Source organism: Pezoporus flaviventris, unplaced genomic scaffold (genome assembly GCF_033815535.1).
Source record: "Pezoporus flaviventris isolate CSIRO_AGI_PZ_B2104156 unplaced genomic scaffold, CSIRO_AGI_Pfla_v1 ptg000130l, whole genome shotgun sequence".
NCBI classification, from domain to species: domain Eukaryota; kingdom Metazoa; phylum Chordata; class Aves; order Psittaciformes; family Psittacidae; genus Pezoporus; species Pezoporus flaviventris.
In genome coordinates, this window is record NW_026892678.1 from 2326625 (window position 1) to 2346896 (window position 20272).

At 41.5% G+C, this 20272-nt stretch overlaps 1 protein-coding gene across 3 annotated transcripts in view; it reads left to right on the forward strand.

Annotated features, from left to right (window-relative positions):
* The first annotated feature begins 425 nt into the window (after nucleotides 1-425).
* The window catches only part of MAN2A1 (mannosidase alpha class 2A member 1), a 119838-nt gene continuing 99991 nt past the window's right edge, over nucleotides 426-20272 (forward strand). Inside the window, exons 1-2 of one of the 3 annotated variants that reach the window (XM_061478702.1) lie at nucleotides 426-902; nucleotides 11246-11506. In XM_061478702.1, coding sequence (XP_061334686.1) covers nucleotides 768-902; nucleotides 11246-11506 — 396 coding nt within the window. In that variant the 5' untranslated portion in view covers nucleotides 426-767. Of the gene's footprint in view, nucleotides 903-11245; nucleotides 11507-12131; nucleotides 12475-20272 lie in introns of those variants that run through there. The other 2 variants (XM_061478704.1, XM_061478703.1) reach the window with 2 other exon arrangements.

Sequence of the window (20272 nt, forward strand, 5' to 3'; positions counted from 1 at the left end):
GGCGGAGGGCCACCTCAGCCCTCTCACCTCCCCCCCGAGCCGCCTCGTGTTTCCCGGCGCAGGCTGCCACACACCGCCCCCAGGCGGAGCGGCGGCAATCTCGGGGAGACCGCTACGCGGCACCTCTGGACAGCAGGCCGCTCCTCGCCGCAGGAAGATGCTGCTGGTCCCGGAGGCGACCACAGCGGCGACCGCGCTCCCCTTAGAACACTGCGGCGGCGCGGTCCCTTTGGGGAGGAAGAGGGTAAGGCGGGGCTGGGCGCCAATGACACGCGCTAGGCACCGCCCCTGAGCCCGGGCGCGGGGCACGGCGGTCCAGTCGGCGGCGGGCCCGGCAGTGGCGCGGGGAGGCTTGTTGGGCGCTCTAGCGGCCCGCGGTGCATCAGGGGCGGCAGCAGCGTGTGCGCGGGTGGGGCAGCCGCGGGAGGAGAACGAGGAGCAAGAAGGAAGCCGGGAGCCGAGGTGCTCGGTCGGCCCCACAGCGCTGCTGCCTCTTGTCGCCGCCACTTCCCTGCTGGGCGTCAGCCTACCCGCGAACCTGATCCGCCGCCGGAAACTCTGTGCTCGTCTCTCGGCGCGGCGGCGAGGTGTCGGCGGGGCGGTGGGGGCAACTTCTCGCACTTCTCCGGAGAAGACTCGGGGCCACTCCGTGCCGTGGGCCGCCGCAGCGGGAGAAGTTCCACCCCCTTCTCCCCCCCTTCCAACCCTCGAGCGCGGAGCGGCGACTGTGGCCCGGGAGCAGCTGGGTCGGGCGGGCGGCCGTGCCGATGAAGCTGAGCCGGCAGTTCACGGTGTTCGGCAGCGCAGTTTTCTGCGTGGTGATCTTCTCCCTCTACCTGATGCTGGACCGCGGCCACTTCGACCACCCGAAGAGCCCGCGGCGGGAGGGCACCTTCCCCAAGGTGAGCAGGGCGTGCTGATGGCGGAGGGGAGGGCGGCAGTGCCGGCGCGGGCGCCCACCCCCCTCTTCGGCGCGGTGCTGCCGGGGGGGGGTGTGCCAGGGCTGCTGGGCCTGTGGGGCGGTGGGCGAGCGGTGCCGCCTCTGGGCGGCGCTGCCGCCTGAATGGCCCGGCTTGACCCGGGCGCGGGGCCTCGAGCGAGGGGCTGGCGGGGATTCCGGCGCAGGAGCGGAGCGGGAGAGCGGGGCTTGACGGTGCCGAGGTCGGGTGGGAACTGACGGGGAGTTCGAGGGCAGACCTCAACGGTGGCATCAACAGGTAGACTTGGAGGAACGCTGACTTTATGTTGCGGCGTTCCCTTTTGTTAAGCCTTGCTTTGGGATCGTAACTGGTTGATACCTGACATCACCCTATGGTTAAACGAAGGAGTTCTTTAGTTTTTCCCTTTCCGTCATCTGTGTGTGGGAGAGAAATTTAAATGCTGTGTATCATGGTAGTGTGCTAATAAGGAATGTTCAACCACAGTGAAAATAAAGTAGTTCCGAGAGCACATGGTATGCTGTGCAGAAGAGCAGAATTCTGCTGTGTATAAATAGCTTTGTTTTCTTATAGTAATAGACCACACACACAGAATTATAGGAAGTAAAATGGCTTATCTGTGCTTGCACTGTGGTTATTTTTGGGGAAACAAAACAAATGAAACTGTCTTTAGTACAGCAGTGAGACTTCAGGTAAATGAAAGAACTCAAAAGTCTGACATTAAAAGTCACAGTGATCTCTCTGATAGAATCACTATTTTTTTTCGTTTAAATCAAAAGTAATATTTTATATTCTTTTGTTAACAGTAAAGATTAAAACCTTGCTTAAATGTAAAGAAAGAATGCAGATCTGTTTTGCCTTTATTCCTTCAAGTTACAGTTCAGAGGTTAGCCACTAGTTTTTGCAGGAACTAAGACAATGGGAAACAAGCGCAGAAGAAGAAAGCAAGACAAGGCTGCTGGCAGCAGCTGTGCCTGTTCAGTATGTCGCTCCAGCAGAAGGGTAGTGGCATGTGTTACGCGCGTAACAGCTAAGTGCAGCTTTGGTGATATGGGCAGTATCTTATTTGAGGAAATTACTTCCTGTGTCTTTATGCCACCAGTTGAGCTTAATCCAGGTGAAGTACAGAACAGGAAAGCGATACGTGGGTAAGCGTTCTTTTTTGTTGGTTTGTTTTTTTTTTTTTTGGTGTGTGTGAATTTGTTTTTGGTTTTGCATTTTGTTGTGGGTTTTTTTTTTTTAATGTTCGATTTTGATTTGAAATACTTGTGTGAACAGGGAAGATTTATTAGACATGTTTTGTCTTCTACTCTCAGTGTCTGCAGTTGAAATTCTGTTTGTGTCCTCAGTGTAACACTGCTCTGCTGTGTAACACGGTTTTATCCCTAGTGACCAAGGGTTTAGTACCTTAATCTGTTGTTGCACCTTTTCCTCCTATGTGATCTGATCAGCTAGAGATGGTAATTTCTCCTTCCATCCTCTTTCCTCCCCTCAGTGTTCTGGAACAGTCTGTCAGTGTTTGCTCTTTTTGCCTTTTCCATATATAAATTTTTTTGAGGTTGCTGACTCTCACTGGAGAATTTTCTGCTTATCGTTGTTTTGGTCCTTCCTTATTGGGTGAACAGTTACCTTTTCCTTCTTTACTGCTTTATTCTTTGAGTAAGTTACAGGTGAAATTGATGTGATTTTTGTCACTTCCTTTTGCTGCCCATAGGTTAGAAATTTTTTCCACTTTGTTACAACTGGAAACCTCTGACGCCTAGCAAATGCTTTGGGAGCCCTGTTACATAACATCAATTTCCAGCAAATGCAAAAGATGAGCTGTGGAATAGAAGCCACCAAAATTTTGAAAAGAAACAGCTTTAATCCTACCTCAGTGACATTGTGTCAGTGTAATGTTGCCACTACACTCGGTGAAACTAGCTAGTTACAGATGTAGAAACTTCAAGGTGTTTTTGTTTGTGATAAACTATGGCAGCAGTAGATGATCTGTCTATAAAGAAGGCATTCTGTTTCCTGATGACAAAAGTCAAAACATTTTTTGCTTAGAAAAAGAAATTGAGACTTTTTCACTTTTTTTTCATTGATTCACTTCATAGCTCTTTCTGTTCTGATAGTGTGCTAATTTTTCAGCTTTTTGGTTCCTCTGTGTTGTTCTGGTAACAGCATATGTCACTTTTCATGTCTTGAAAGTTGCATATCGATTAGTGTCTTCCTGACCTGTGCGGCTTCAGCTAAGCTCAGAGGAAAGAAGTGGGTACCACTGGAAACAGTCTCTGTTTAATTTGCAAGCATTTATCGATCTAGGATTCTTGTTTATTTCTGCTAGCATTAGTGTTGGAATTTTTCAGCTTACAGTGCCTGCTGGTCTGCATTCACCTAAAGTGCCATTGTACCTAATACCAGTAGTAAGATAAATGATCAGGACTGATGCTTCGCTTTCACTTCCACTTTTTCTTCTAGACAACAACTTCTCTTTGCATGGTCTTGGGATAGATTGCATCAGATTCCAGGCTTATCTGTCAGTATAGTCAGGAGTTGTCTTTCTGGAGCTTGCATTCTGGTTTGAGAGTTTGGGTGGTGGTGTTCAAGGTGCCAGCAGAAATTTCTTGCAGAAATGATTTTTGGACAAGATCTCCTTCCCAAGACAGGTAAATATCCATGGGCAAAACCCTTAATGTACTTTAACCAAATACTTGTAAATAAATGCCTTTCATAGCTCTGCTAAACAGCACTTGTTAGCAGATGCCACCGCAGGTGGGGCAATGGGGACATTGTGTCTTTATAGGTGTTGAGTTTGCCAAAGCTGCCAGCAGTAATCAGTTTTATGGTGAATGTTATCCACACCTGTCCATGGTAAGGTAGCATTGTAGCAACTGTAGCAGAGCTTGAGCTGAGGTGATTTATAGCTTTGCTGTCAACTGGTGGTGCATTTAAATCATCATATTAGAAGATCTGTATGTTGCGATAGAACTGAAATCTCTGTTAATTTGGGGAAGATTAGGTACCCGTAAATTCATGGAGATCAAGACTTACTGGCCTCTTCTCTGTAATTCCTGCCTGTATCTTTACGGATCCTGCTTGGTTGTCAGGTGTATATTATTCTTACCATGGCCATATCACAAGCTCTGTCTTTCTCTCTGAGCCTGTTCCTAGCCGTAGGATGCTTCTGTCTCAGGACAAGTCTCGGGTACAGTGTATTCCAGTGTCCTGTTTCAGCCTAGGAACAATGTTACGACATTGCACAGGGGCAAGCTTGAGGTGGAGGAATAACCTTGAGTCCATTTTTAAATTATTATTTTACTAGTGTCAGTTGTGTAAGAGTCTTCTAGTGGAATATAGTGGAAAATGGCTGAGTATATTGATTTTGTCAGTAATAACACTGAATTCTCGGAGAAATCTTGGGTGACTGCAGAGCAGAGGGAGGTTCAAGAGTGGTGGTGAGTGCTATGCAATCTCTTGTGCAGCAGGTGTTGGGTGCAAGTGGTTTGTGGGCTAAATTGATAACTAGTAATTGAGAGCTACTTTCATATGAAGTCTAAAATAGAATAAGTCCATATGCAGCTCGCCTTGAAGAACCTGTATTACTGCATACAGATGAATACAAATACTAATAAGCCCATATCAGTCTATGCTGTATTTTGGACCCAGATGGGGGGGGAAATAATTAGCCTAACACAGCTTTTCTCAACTAATTTTGCATTGACCTATAATAGATTCATAAAACCTGTTCAATGACAGAAACTTGTGGAATATTTCTCTCAGTTCTAAATTGTGCTAGCTTCACATGTAAGTATGCATGGTAAACATTAAAAATCCAATTTAAAAAAATATGTGGAGGATTAATTTGTAATAGCATCTTGCTTCAGAACTATATGGCCTTTGTGTAGAGAGTTCATTTTTTAGTGAATTTTATGCCTCAGCAAGGCAAAACAGTAACACAATGTGGCATTGTCTGTCACTACCTGATAGGTGATGCTTTGGACATGCGCTCTTTCCTCTAGCCACTTTCGTGTGGCTTGGTTTACCTTTTAGGGGACGTATGTGCAAGGTTATTTCTAGAATTACATTTTATAAACTCAAGTCTGCCATGGTTCTGGTTGATAACTTGAATGGCACCAAGTGATTGCTCCTTTTTATCTTTGGTCTTTCACTCAAACTGTATTAAAAGGCAAAGTGCAAACTTTCATCCTTACAGTTTTTTTCTAAACAACTGTTTCTTGAATAAGATCTCTCGTTCTCATTCTACTCCCCCTCCCCTCCCTGCCTTTGACCATCATTATTACATGAATCTTCTCATTACCTGCTTTAATGGGCTCACTAGTTGCATTACATTGAGGAGAGGTGATCAGGTACAGTTCTTCTAAAAGCAGCTGGCTTGTTCTTTTGTTTCCGGTGTCTTTCAAGGAAAACATTAATTGGCCTGGCTGTATGTGGTATGGCTAAGGCTTCTTTACTGGATTCATGCTTTCAAGGCATCTACATAATGCATCAAATACTTCTGCACGAATGTTACACGTGGAGATTGTTGCAGTATGGAGTGTTGTTTCATCTGAGCTTGCCAGTAATTTGATAGTAGTGCCACCTGATCAAAGTATGAATTATGGTAGCATGGAGCAGTAACAGTAGGCTATTGGGACCAAATGTGTGGCAGAAACACCAGCAGTTCTCTGAATCTGTGTGTTGAACAAAGGCACCTTGTGAACTTGACTCTGGAGTACTTCTGAGGTACTACTTCCCCTACTGTATGGAAGCACTATTTGCAGTCAGCCCTGAGTCTCCATTAGGTGCCTGTAACTGCAGCGAATCAGCTCATGGTTGGTAATTACCATGCCCCAATTCTGTGTAGTGCAGACCTTGGCTCCCTCCAGTGTCAGTGAGTCTGTTGACTTCCTGTTTTGAAATAGCTCCTGATACAGTGTAAACACATTTTCCAGCTAGGTGCCTTGCTGTAGTGAAGTAGCTGCAATCAGTGGCTTACATGTACACATTTTGTTGCGGCGTATTCTTGGTAATGGGTGTAGCTTTATGAGTGTGTTTGGGAGCTTTCAGATATAAGAAGGTGAAAGACTTCTCTTCTGCAGAAGTACTGGAAGCAGCATGATCCAGTATTTAGGAATGTGTATTTTACTCTAAAATGTGAGTAGTGACAGTTAAGGTTGTATGTAAGTTTTAAGTTGTAATTTTCTGACTTCTGATAACCGAAAAATTGTGGACTCAGTGAGTTTTAGTAACATTTTTGAGAATTTTACAGCACAGAAGGTTGAATGTTGAGAGAAGAAATCCACAGACAGAATCATAATTTTCCTGGTTTTGAAACACGTTGACTTATTTAAAAAAACCCAGCCAAACAAAACCCTATTAACAATAACAGTCTGTTCACAACTGAAAAGCCTTTGACTGTCACAAGAATGATTTTGAGTGCAAGCTAATGAAAGTTTAGGATTTCTTCTGCTGAACTTCTTGTACATTGGAAGGGAGGAGGAACTGTCTGTGAACATAATTACAGGTCAGTAACAATTCTTTGTACTTTCTAATGTTCACAGAGTGTATCTGCCTTTGTTACTTGCACATTTTGTGCAAAGTTTTGGCTAAGCAGCAGTCAGGCAGAAGCTAATAACCCCTCCTGCTTTTGCGCTTTAAATCTGAGGCAAAATGTTGAGCAACATGTGTTTTTCGGAGAAGTAGTAACTCTACCTGTAAATGAGCACTTCCTCCTGCTACCTATAGTCCATGCCTCAAACTATGTAAACTAAATGTAGAGAGGTTTCCTAGTTTGCTCTTACTTGACCTTTTCTGTGTCTGACACATGATTTTGTTATTTCAAATTTTGACTTGTTCAGGTAAAACTAAATACTAGCAGAATGCTCGTAATCCTAATGCCATGTAAGCCATGCTTCAGCTTTGTACTGCTAGCCATTTAAATATTCAGTACAAGGCAGGGAAGGGAATCAAAAGGAAATGAGCCTGAACATGTCAGCCAGAGAAGTAGTGGATGTTTTTCAGATTAATTGACTTTGAACAGGGAGTATTTCTAGTTTTGTCTCCATCTCCCTTTCCTTTCTCTTTGCCTTCAGATCACTGATTGTGGTGTCAAATCAGTCCCTAAAAGCATGCCTTATACTTACGTCTGTAAATTACATGTAGCTTAAAGCTAGGATAACAGTACATTAAACATTCCCATTTTTCCTGCCTCTGGTAAAACAGAATGTGGAAGCTCCATTGGCATCTTAGAATTGGCTTCTTAGGCTACTCCATCTTTGTAATAGAGCTTCCTTATGTTTTAAGAGACCAGACTTTTGTAGTTCAGCTAATTCAGAAGAATTCCAGTGTTTTCATAAAGTGAGCTAGTTTTGAATGGTACCTTAAAGGTAGGAAGTTTTTGACAAGGTGACTTACGTAATCTTCATCATCACAAATGCACATAAACCTTCTGCCCAGATTAATAAAGGCTTTAAACCTTGACTTGTCCTTTTGACTGGTGCATTGTGTGCTTGACTTTTTGTTCTATGTCCTACCTTGCAATGTAAATACATGCTGATAGAGTGTGTTTAGATATTAAGCTTTGATGCAACATCATGTTGTGTTTTTAACTTTTATCTGCTTGCTTTTTCTGAACAGCAGGTGACCATTTAATTCTACATTTAATAGGTTCTGTTCACTATACAGTGCTTTAACAGTGAACAAAGGGAATGCTTTCTGTTCTTACTGTCTTAGTATGTTGTCATCTTTTTAGAGGTTTGTCTCAGGATTTTAGTGAAGTTAGTATGTGATTTGTGAAGATATACCTGGAAATAGTTATTGACAACACAGGTGCAGAAAAATTACTAAGATGACCACCATTCAGTACAGACAGAAAATAAGACTTTTTGAGTCCAGTTTCCTCACTGCTTACTGCAGTAACTGTAGGCAATGATCTTGACCTAAGTTTCACATTCCCTGGAGTACTCTTCATTGTTGTACTCTGCTTTCTTGATCACAGCTCACTGGTGCACGAGAGCCTCGTATGCAGAACACCTGCTTATCATGTAGGTGAGAAGGAGGCTAGGCTCTGGCTGGTTTTGAACTTGGTGGTTGCTGGCTGAGTCTGGATGCAAATAATCGAGTTCCAGGTGACTGAACCTCATAAGTCTGTAATGTGGGTTTCTCTCTTCTGCCTGTTTCCATGAGATTTCTTCGTCTGGGGGCCTGTCATACTCCCACTTTGATTATTTGAGCTAGCTGTCTTTTTCCTGGTGATCAGTAGTGGTCTGTTGAAAGTGACGATATTAAGGGAATGAGTGAATATTCAGAGAGAGCCCTTGCTACAGATCAGACTGGTGTTGGAAGCAGAGGACAGGCAGAGGGCAGTGGGAAAGCAGGCGGCTTTGGAGTATTTGGGGCATGAAAACTGCTGAAGGGTTCAGACTGACTGAAACGTAAGAAACTATGTAGCTGGTTCATGTGGTAGTGGCAGGATGCTCAGTACAGCTAGCAGGTATGGACAGTTTTTGCTCCAAATCCAGATGGGAAGAGGGTCTGCTGATCTTCGCATGGGAAGATTTTATTTGTTAAGTCCAACCCTATGTAACCATGGGGATGGTGAACAGATGCACTGCTCATGTGATGCCATTCTTCTACCAATGCAGCTGTAGCTACTTTTGATACTGTTGGATTTGTCAGTATTTTGCAGTTCCTATAGAAATAGTTCCTTTTCTGTGAAGTAACAGCAATGTTGCTTTTCTTTTTAATAAAATTCTTTTGTGCACACTCTTGTCAACATATAAAAAGGCACTGCAAAATGAAAGAAAAAGGTTTTATACCAAAACTGTTCTAAATTTGTTAATTGGTGATTCATATAACTTTACATTGCATTTCTTTACCTTAAAACAAGTATGCAGATTAACAGAGCATCATTTAATGATGATTGTTTAGACTAAGATGTACTTAATTGGACAGTGTACCTCACATGTTCTTATGAGTATGAACAATGTTTAAGCCACATGCACACTTGGTAACTTTGGTGAACTGTAGTCATGTGCGGTGAAGCAGATAATAATTTGTATAGATGGCAACTATACTTCAGCTTCATAGGAATCTAAAGGTCAGAGCCTCTATATTGAACAGCCTGAAAAGCCCCAATCAGTATTAGTTTATATATGTTATTTTTAGAGTGAGTAACATAGTAGGCTGTTTAGTTTTTGGAGTAGAGAAACATTTTTTTTTTTTAAATGTCACAGACATTGAAAGAGAAAATACTAATTTTACACAAATGTATATGCTATCTTTAATGGAAGATTTCAGTCTGATTGGTTGTTTTTTTTTGTGCCACCAGGGGGCATGGGACGACAGGTTTTTTTCTTTCTAGCATCCCATCGTCTGCATATTTGTTTCCTTTTGTTTTCAGTTGATCTATTTGATAAGTTTCTAGCATTTGTCTTCAAGATATTGCGATTCTAGGATGTTGGCTCTGTGTCTCAGTTAGCTTAACCTGGTTTTGTTGTCAAAATATATTAATGTCTTTTGGAAAGCAATAGCTGTTTGTGTGTGTTGTATTTTAAAACCTGTTACTGTTTTCAGGATGTATCAATCTAAGAAAAAACCCCAAAGCAGTGGGTTAGCATTTTACACAGAGCAGAAAATGAGGGGTTTAACTTACCAACAGCTTAAAAAAATACTAAAACATATCTTTTGAAGAATTATAAAGAGCTCCCATAAAGATAGAATTACAGGGATGACGATTTAGTAGAATCAAAAAGGTTCTCCTAAAGGCTATTTTATGTGTCTTGGTAAAGAGTATTTTGTTTTTCATTCCCACGGACTTCTGGAATTGAACAGAATTTAGAGAAAAGTGCACATCACAATTTAGAAAGGAGGCTTAATCCTTTGCAAACTACAGCCTAACTACAAAAGTTGGAATTAACTTGGTATTTGAGGAAAGCAGTTTGTCCCTTAAAAGGGAAATGCAAAGCTGTCAAGTGAATTATTGTTAAAGGGGAAAAAATCGTTGTGTACAGATATTGTTTCTAATATTATTCTGTATTACTTAAAAAAATTAAGCATTGGTGCCAGGAAAAAGTTTTTTACTTGTAATTAAAATCGTAGCTCACAGAGTAGGTGTCTACTGAATTCAGTTAGTTGTGTTGAATGTAATGGGTAAAATGTAAACGCCTGAATCCACAGTGGGTTTTGTTGTAGTGACAACTTCCGAAGAAAAATTTTAATCGTATATTGTATATTTTGGGGTCTGACCACAACTTTAATAATAGGAAGTAGCTGTTTTTTTGTTATCTATCTTCTCTTATTGTTAGGTTGAAGTCTTTCTGAGGAAAGAAGTAAATTACTGTTAAGATGAAATATCCCTAAAGCTGTGTTAAATAATCTGGCCTTAGTGATTCTGCAAGAACTAACACATTCATTTCTAGAAAAAAGCATACCTCAAATAATTTTGAAGGAGTGGCTAGTACATGAGAGGGTAGTAGCATTTCCAGGCATCTTATTCTGCTATGCTCCTTCCAGTATTCTAACAATACTGTGATTAGATGCTATTAAATTGCTTTGTAATATCTGTCTCTCCTTGTAAGTTACTTTGGGAGATAGGATGACTTCTTTCAGTTCACACTGATGTTATTCTGTATCCTTCCTCTTGCAGTGCACACTAGAATCATCTTACAAAATCCTGTTGTTTGGCAGCTGAATATGACCTTCTGACTGAAAGTGCTATTAGTTTGAGCTGTCTTTTACAGGACTATCTGTTTGTAGTAGTGCAGTTTTACAGATTATTAGTATGGCAAGGCTATTAAGGCATATTTTACCTCCAGTAATTTACCTCCAATTTCTCTCTGAATTTCACTGAGAATAAGAAGCTCAGTATTTATTGAGGTACTATTCTACATGTACAGGAAAAAAAAATTTATTCATCCTGTTAATCCCATCATGATGTGACTTCCTCCTAAAAAATGGCGTTCTCTTTGATGTTTTGATGTGATGATAAATGATCATTTTTTTGCAAATCTGTAAAAGATATGAAAAAGGTTGCATAATTGCTACTTGAAACAGCATGACCTTTTATGATTATCTTTGTATCAGTGATTAAATATTGTGCTGCAATTTGGAGTTCATAGTGGAGATACAACTTCTGCTGTTTTCCTATATTCTCAAGGGAAGAGGTTTCATATGTTGGCTCAATTTTTGATTAGTTTGTCTTTACATAAAATAAAGATTTGTCTTTCTGTGTGATCATCTTACTATATTCTTTTAGTTCTATCATGAATTGGTCTGAGAAATAATTAAACTTTACTGTGTATGTTTTTTTTTTTTTTTTACAGGGTCAGCTTTCAATATTGCAAGAAAAAATAGATCACTTAGAACGCCTGTTGGCAGAAAATAATGAGATTATTTCAAACATACGAGATTCTGTGATCAATCTGAGTGAATCAGTAAAGGATGGGCAAAAAAATCCAGAGGCTATAAACTTCAGTCAAGGATCTGTCTCTGAGCTCTTTCCTTCTGCTTCAGTTTTGCTTGCAGTTGATTCTGAGGATTGTTTGTTTGCTTCAAAAAGTGGAAGTCATGGTTCAGGTGTACAGGTAAGCAGTATGTCATTCTCTCGTCTTCTGCTGAAGTCCTCAGTGTCGTTACTTTTTAATTCTGAAAACGTCTGATTACCAGTAAAAGCTTGGTACTGAGTTCCTAATCTAAGACTTAATATAATTGTTCAGGTGACTGTTGTGTTTAAAAGGTGTTTTGAAACTGTTCCTTTTTAAGTTTTTTAAACTGTCTAGAAATTGAGTAGTGATTATGAAGACCCAATGTTCCAGAAAGTAGTTCTTGAGGAAAAAAAAACCACCAAAAAAAACACCCACCCCCCCCCCCCCCCCCAAACAACCAAAAATCCACAACAAAAAAACTCCTAAGAAAGCAGTGATTATTTATACTCAGATTATTGTCCAGTACTGTCAGAAGTTCTTTGGAAACAATTTAAAAGTCTCCTTCAGTTTCCCCAGATTGTTCCGTAATTGATGACAGATAAACTGGAAATAGTGGATGGCCTTGATTTAAATAGGTTTTACTAGGCATATGTGTGTAGATGGGTCTTGATGGGGAGCTATAGAATGTTCAAGAATAATTTTTTTAAAAAATCTCAGGTACTGTGTTCCCTTTTGAATGCCTTTTCTGTATTTGAGCATTCTTGTGTGTCTGCTGTTTGTATAGGCACTTTGGTAAGAAAGGAGGAACATATACCATGTTAACTGGTTGGCATGAACTGGAGAGGTTGAAGATTTTAAAGTCAGACACTTCAAGTTGAGTTTATTTTGAGTTCTGGTGATGCTTGCAAGTTTATGGACTCTTACATACTCAGTTTTAAATGGAGTATTTCAGGAGCACTGAGAATATGATCTGAAGTTTGTGATCTGTACTGTTTTGGGGAGTTCTGTGGGAGTACTATAAATATTCATAGTACTCTAAAGCAAAGATTAGATTTTGTATTCCAGCTTTCTCATTCTAGAAATGCAGGTATTTCTATTGCAGGAGAAAGACAGTGGACTCGAGCTGAGTAACTGCGCACATTAGAGCAATTGTAACCTCTGATGTATCATTCATAGTGCCTTTAGCTCCTCAGGGATAGGCACCTCCTTAACAGATCTTAAAGAGAAAGTAGGCCTTTTTTGTCCATGTTTCTAATATACATTAAGACTTCTGTGATAGAAAGTTAACGCATGTGAAACTATGATTGTGTGTTTTCAAATTACTGTATTGTTAACAGGTATTCTTTATACAGTCTGGTACCATATTAAGTTATGTGCTTTTCTAGGTGCATTAGAAATAAGTTAGAGTAAACATGAATTATGAATTTTGGGGAAATGTGTTGGCTTAAATTCTTGGGCATGTTAACCTGTTACGAATGGAAAGTAAAACATGATTGCTTGAAATGTTCTCATTAAAATGTTTAGCTTCACATTTGCAGAATATCAAAACGTGCACTTACCTACCTAATGGCAGGCTGAAGTAGCTAAACTGCTTTTGGACAATTTACTTTTAAGAGTATATGCATGTGCCTAAAGGTAACAAATGTAGCAGGGTATATTCTTAATACTGTTCCCCTAATCACATGTTCTTTCGTTGCCTTGGTATAGGGAGGGAAGGTGGGCTTGTCTAATGCTTTTCGTGTCATTGCATCAGTACCTTGTACTCAGAAGGTTATCCACCATCATCATTAAATCACGTTAATACTGCTTCTGTATACAGTTTCTCATCCTTCAAGTCTGGCCTGCATTTCAGTTACGAAATCTAAGATGTTGACTTCAGTGAAATTCCTGTAATACCACATTACCAAGCTGATCTAAATTACTATATTTGAAAACAGTTTTACTATTTAATACTTTGCCAGGCCTGATAAATTACCTGAGCTTGTAGAATACATTTTCTTCTAGTTTGTTTTTTTTTTTAATTGAGACGAAGAAGTTGAATAGATTATTCAGAGTGTTTTTTTAAAATTACTTTTTAAATTCTAAACCAGCTTATAAATGTTAATTATGTGATGTTCATAAATGTTAACTTAAACCCACAGATATGGACCTTATTTTTCCCGTGTTTGTCTTTTAAGTGCGTGTATGAGTATGAAATGAGACTAGAAAGAAGTAAGAGTTGAGACATAATGTTCAGATAAAAATCACTTTAGAGATTTTTAAGAGGCTTTACTGAACGAATTATGGGAGTTCATTATAGTCTTTATAGTCAGAAATATTACCAGGACTTGTTACTCAGATTTCTTTATTTTTTTTTTCATAAACTGGACAAAACAAGTTATTAATAATATGAGACCCAAAAGATACTTAAAGATAGTTAAAGGATGTTTCTTATCAAGAAAACACCACCTTTAGTGGCAGTGTTTTAAGTAGTTAGGAAATTGTAATAGAGCTGGCTGCTAAAAATAAATTGAGAATTGATATAATTCAAATTAAATAGAAGACTAATGTGTACATTTTTCAAAAGATAAATGTGGAGCTAGGTAATTAAACCAACAAAATGAAGAACTCTGAATTAGATATGGTTATGACCTGACACTTTTCTAGGTCAATAGTTCAAGAAGTAACTGGAATTTGTGCTCAAAGAAGATAGAATTCTCAACATTTCTCACGCTGGAAGGTCTTTTAACTGATATAGTGAGATATCTCTTCTCTTGTCCCTTTCAAATACTGAAGCATCTAACATTGTTCTTAGTAATGTTGCTCCTTTAAAAATAAGGCATGAATCAAGGTGGCCTGATGAGGCACAAACTGTGCTTTTATTTTTCCTCTGCAGGGGCTTAGGTTTCACTGGAGTAAATATTGTGATGCTTGCCCAAGAGCTGCATTACTTCAGCAGTTTGAGTCCCTTGGTATAGAGAAAGGATGATCCCATATAGAGAAAAAGACCACTGATAAGTTTTCAGATGTTTTAATTGAACAGCTTTGTAACAACATGACTGTCTTCTGAAGCAGCCATAATTAAGACAGTCAAAACCCCTTCTGAATTTGTCTGCTATTTTTATAATGTCCTTGCTTATAAGTATTTTATCCTTAGAAATAAAAGGAAAAATACTGGAAAATACTTGTATTTAACCTTTTTATAATTCCAGTAGAAGTTTGAGTCGTTTTTTTTATTCTCCCTGACTGCTTTTGATTAACATTCAAATCACAAAATGTTTGAATGCTTGAGGTTGGGAGGGACCTCTGAAGGTCATCTGGTCTAACTCCTAACTCCTTGCTCAAGAAGGGCCACTTACCCAGTTACCCAGGACCATTCCCAGAAGGCTTTTCAGTATCTCTGAGGATGGAGATTGTACAGCCTCTCTGGGCAGCCTATGTCAGTGCTTAGTCACCCTTACGTGGACAGCGTTTCCTAATGTTCAGCAGGAACTTGTGTTAAAACACAGGAAGTTTGTACCCATTGCCTCTTGTATTGTCATTGGGCACTATTGAAAAGAACGTGGCTCCTCCTTCCCTGCACTCTTACTTCAGGTATTTGTGCACATGGATAAGATCCCTGAAAGCTTTCTCTAAGGTAAACAGTTTAAGCTTTCTCAGCCTTTCCTCATGTGAGAGCTGCTCCAGTCTCTTCGTCATCTTCGTGACCCTTTGTTGGACTTTGTCCAGTGTGTCCATGTCTGTTGTACTGGGGAGCTTGGAGCTGGTCACGGAACTGCAGGTGTGGCTTCATCAGTGTTGAGTAAAGTGGAAGGACTCTTTGGCCTGCTGGTAGCGCTTCTCCTTAATACAGCCCAGGGTGCCACTGGCTTTCTTTGCTGCAAGGGCAGGTTGTTGTGTGTTATCATGTTCAATTTGGTGTCCACCAGCATTCTGAGGTCCTGTTCTGCCAAGCTGCTTCCCAGCTGGGCAGCCCCCAGCATGTTCTGGTGCTGCAGTACTTTACTCTTTGCCTTGTTGAACTGCATGAGGTTCCTCTGGACCCCTTTCTCCAGCCTGTTCAAGTCCTGCTGGATGACAGCACAACCCTCTGGTGTATCAGCCTCTCCTTCCAGTTTGGTGTCATCTGCAGTCTTGCTGACGGTGCACTCTGCTGATCATCCAGATCATTAATGAAGATGTTAGACAGTAGCGAACCCATAGCACACCACTGGTTACTAGCCTCCACCTAGACTTCATGCCACTGATCGCCATCCTCTGGGTCTGGCTCTTCAGCTGGTTTTGGTCCATCTCATTGTCAGCTCAGTGCTGAAGGCCTTACAGAAGTTATGGTAGACAATATCCATTGCTTTCTGTTCATCTGCCAGGCCAGTCATTTCGTTATAGAAGTTTCTCAAGTTGGTCAAGCATGACGTGCCCTTGCTGAATCCATGGTGACTACTCCTTTTGACTTTCTTGTCCTTCATGTGCTTGGAATTGGTTTCCAGGGTAAGCTGCTTCCTCACCTTCCTAGGGCTGAAGGTGAAGCTGACCAGGTGTAGTTCCCTGAGTCCTCCTCCTTGCCATTCTTGAAGATAGAAATGTCATTGCTTTCTTCCAGTCCTTGAGCAATTTGCCTAAACATTGTGATTGTTCAAAGATTCTTCAGAGTGGCCTTGGGGTGACATCTGCCAGCTCCCTCAGTACTTGTGGGTGCATCCCTTTTCTCCCTGGGGCCTGGGATTCCTGAAGGCCAGTAAAGACTGAGGTGAAGGAGGCATTAAGTACCTCAGCCTCTTCCTCGTCCTTTGTCGCTGTTGCCCTCTGCATCCAAAAAACTTTGGAGATTGTCATTACCTCCTCTTGCTAATACAGTTATAGAAATAGTTTTTGTCTTTCACAATCTGCCAATGGCCAGATTAAGTTCCGGTCCGGCTTTGGCTCTTCTGATTTTTCTCCCTGCATAACGTCATGACATCCTTGTAGTCCTCCCGAGTTGCCTGTCCTTCTTCTAAAGGTCAGAAACTCTCCTGTTTCTCCTGAGTTCCATCCAGAGTTCTCTGTTCAGTCAGGTCGGTGGCCTTCGCCGCTGGCTCACTTTTGAGCACATGGACATGACCTGCTCTTGCACCTCCAAGATTTCCTTCTTGAAGAATGTCCATCCTTCCTGGACTCCTTTGACCTTCAGGGCTGCCTCCCAAGGGACTCCATCACCTGGTCTCCTAACCAGGCCAAGGTCTGCCCTTTGGAAGTGCAGGGTAGTAGTTCTGATGAGCCCCCTCCTTTGCCAAGAGTTGAAAACTATCATTTTGTCATTGCTATGCCCAAGACAGCTGCCAGCCATCACATCACCAACAGTCCTCTGTGTTTAAAAACAACAGGTCCACTGGGATATCTCCCTTGATTGGTTTACTCACCAGGTGTGTAAGGATGTTATCTTCCACACATTCCAGGAACCTCTTAGACTGTTCCCTCTCTCCGGTATTGTATGCCCAGCAGATACCTGGTAAGGTGAAGTCCTCTGTGAGACTTCTCCCAGCTGCTTACAGAATATTTTGTCTGCCTCTTCATCATGATTGGGTGGTCTGTAAGACTCCCACCATGATATAGAATCATAGAATCATAGAATAGCTAGGGTTGAAAAGGACCTTAAGATCAAGTTCCAACCCCCCTGCCATGGGCAGGGACACCTCACACTAAACCATATCACCCACGGCCTCATCCAACCTGGTCTTGAACACTGCCAGGGGTGGAGCATTTACAACCTCCCTGGGCAACCTATTCCAGTGCCTCACCACCCTAACAGGAAAGAATTTCCTCCTTAGTCTAAACTTCCCCTGTTGCCTTGTGGACCTTTCCCATGACTCTTACCCATGAACACTCAACCCTTTTATCACTATTGTCAAGCTTTAGACAGTAAATATACTCTCCAACATACAGGGCTACCCCATTGCCTCTCCTTCCTTGCTGATCCCTTCTGAAGAGTTTGTAGCCATCTGTTTCAACATTCCAGTTGTGTGAGTCATCTCACCATGTTTCTGTGATTGCAGTTGCATCATAGTTTTCCAGCTGCACGGTTGCTTCCAGCTCCTCCTCTGGCTTGTTGCTTATGCTCCCATGTTATTGGTGTAGATGCACTTCAGTTGGACTATTGAGCCTATCCCCTTTTTGGGGGAAAACTGTCACCAAAAGTTGGGAGAATAAAACTCCTTAACACCAACGTAGTATTAAGAAGCAGGCACTTCCTGATTGCAGCACTGGGTGCTAGGTGGAATTTCCACAAATCAGGCACACCGAGTGCCAATTTCATCATTACATTTATATGCAGAAGTTACAAGATAGTACACTCCCAGTTACAATGATCAGTTAGTGATTTACATACAGTTATAATACCTGCAGTGTCATTCTCTTTTGCTTGTGTGGGGGAAGGGTCTTCTCGATTTGTGAGTGTGTCTTATAATGAAGGCAGTTTACTGCAGGTCACATTAAAAGTAGGTTTTGTTGCCAAGTTGGCTGGCTAGATTTCTACCTTGCCAGGTTGTCAGGTAACTCATCCTATATACAGTAGACCCTATGTGCTTTGGTTATGCTCTAGAGAGTAAGGACTAAGGCTGGCATTTCACAGGGAACAGGGAGTTCAAGCAACACAGCTTCTAATTTCAAGTAACCCAGCAACCTGTGCTAACATAGAGGCTAACTTCTTAAATCAAGATGCTCCTATAGATAACTTTCACAATCTGTCATGGTTCAAGCCCAGCCTGTAACTCAGAACCATGCAGCCACTTGCTCACTTCCCCCACTTCTTCCTCCCCCTGTTCCCAGAGGGATGCAGAGGAGAATCAAAAGAATCTTAACTCCCATGGGTTGAGATAAGAACAGTCCAGTAATTAAGGTATAACACAAACCACTACTGCTAACACCAGTAATAATAATGATAAGGGAAATAACAAGGGAAGAGAATACAACCGCTCACCACCCGCTGACCCATACCCAGCCCGACCTGAGAAGCGACTACCCCTTCTGGGTAACTACCCTCAGTTTATATACTGGGCATGACGTGCTGTGGTATGGAATACCTCTTTGGCTAGTTTGGGTCAGGTGTCCTGTCTCTGCTTCCTCCCGACTTCCCCTCCTCCCTGGCAGAGCACGAGACTCAGAAAGAACTTGGTCAGAGTAAACATTACTGAGCAACAACTAAAAACATTGGTGTTATCAGGGTTGTTCCCAGGCTGAAAGTCAAAACCACAGCCCTGCACCAGCTACTAAGAAGGAGAAAAATGACTGCTACTGCTGAACCCAGGACACAATCAAACACAAAATATAGACATACTCAGTAAAACTAAAGATAATCTGCAACAGAGCCCCTAATTCCCATATGACCATTCTTAGATGCTTCCATGGTTTCTACCGTATGAATAACGCTTTGCTGCTGCATGGATCTACATCCCCTAATTCCACTGAGATGGCAGACTGAAGGACCTTGTCAGCACACCCTTAATCAAATGTTGACATGCTGCCCTCTGCTTACCTCTAGGAAGCTTGGTTTTATCCCTTTCTCCCTTCAGATCCACAGGCAGAGCTCCATGCACACTAGCTGCTGTTTTACATAAAGGCCAACGCTAGCTCCTTGTCTTCCTTGCCTGTCTTTTCTTGAGACCTTGTATCCCTCCATTGCAACTGTACAGTCATTAAAGTTAACCCATCATGTCTTCATGATACTGACAAGATCATAGGCTTTCAACTGCACACAGATCTCTAGCTCATCATGTTTATTCCCCAGGGTATGTTCATTAGTGTTCTTCTGAGAGACAGAGATTCCCAGAAGGGGTTTGGGTGACTTCTCTGTAATTGTGTCTTTTTGGCACTTCCTTGCTTAAATGCGAATGATAGATGTGACCCTGAATAAGCCCCGTTTTGTTAATTTATTTTTTTTTTATTACTATTATTATTTTTTTAATCCTTTGATGTCACATGACACCTGTCTATCACTTTGTCAAAGGGCTGCTGATAATTCTCTTCTCCCTTTATTTCTAGCTAAAAGCTCTTCTGAACAGGTGAACCATCTTGGCCTTATAACTTTGCCCCACTTAGTGAGTTGGATCCCATCTCTCATAAGAAGACACTGGTGTATGGTCATAGAACTTGTTGCCAACACCAGCTCCAAGGCCAATTATTGACCTATGCTATCAATGTCTGCGTCTCATACCCCTGCCCCTCACTGGTGGGATGGAAGAGGACAGCACTTAGGCTTCCATGACCTTGATCACTATCCCCAGAGCTCTGTAGTCACTTTCAATGCAGTCTGGGTTGCCCCTGGAGGCATCATTGGAAGTACAACAAGGGGTAGTAGTCAGTGAGTTGGACAAACTTTGATAATTCCTTTACAATATCCTGGATCCGGGCACCTGGCAGGCAGAAAACCTCTCTAGATGATGGCTTAGGTCATTGAGCCAGTCATTTCAGACAACTCTTGATAAAGATTCCAAGATTTTTCCTGAATTGCAGTTTCCAGCTCTTGAACTCATAAGCATTGGAGCATGGTTTGAGGTAACTGTAAGGTAATAGGTGTTTGAGAAAAAATTATATGTTATGGACTGTAAAAATTAATATCTTGCAGACTGGAGAAAGTTGCTTGTGAAATTCAGGCTCTCTCCAGAAGAAAAACTCATAGGTAATTCCATGAATTGTTGCTTCTTAAACAGATGTTTTAATGGTTGAAATGTCAAAAGAGTTTATCAGTCTTAAGGTCAATCATTGATAGCTGCCAAATTTACAGAGTATGCACTTCATTTTCTTCAGAAGGTTGCATTTCACAGAAAAAAATACAGTTCCTCAAAATAAAATTTTAGAAAAGCAAGAAAATATGGTATTAGGCTGATTTCAGTGTAACTCTTGCTTTGTCCCTTCAAGCTGGGCATACTGAATGCATGTATCTTCAAGTATTTGTATTTTCTATTCAACATTATT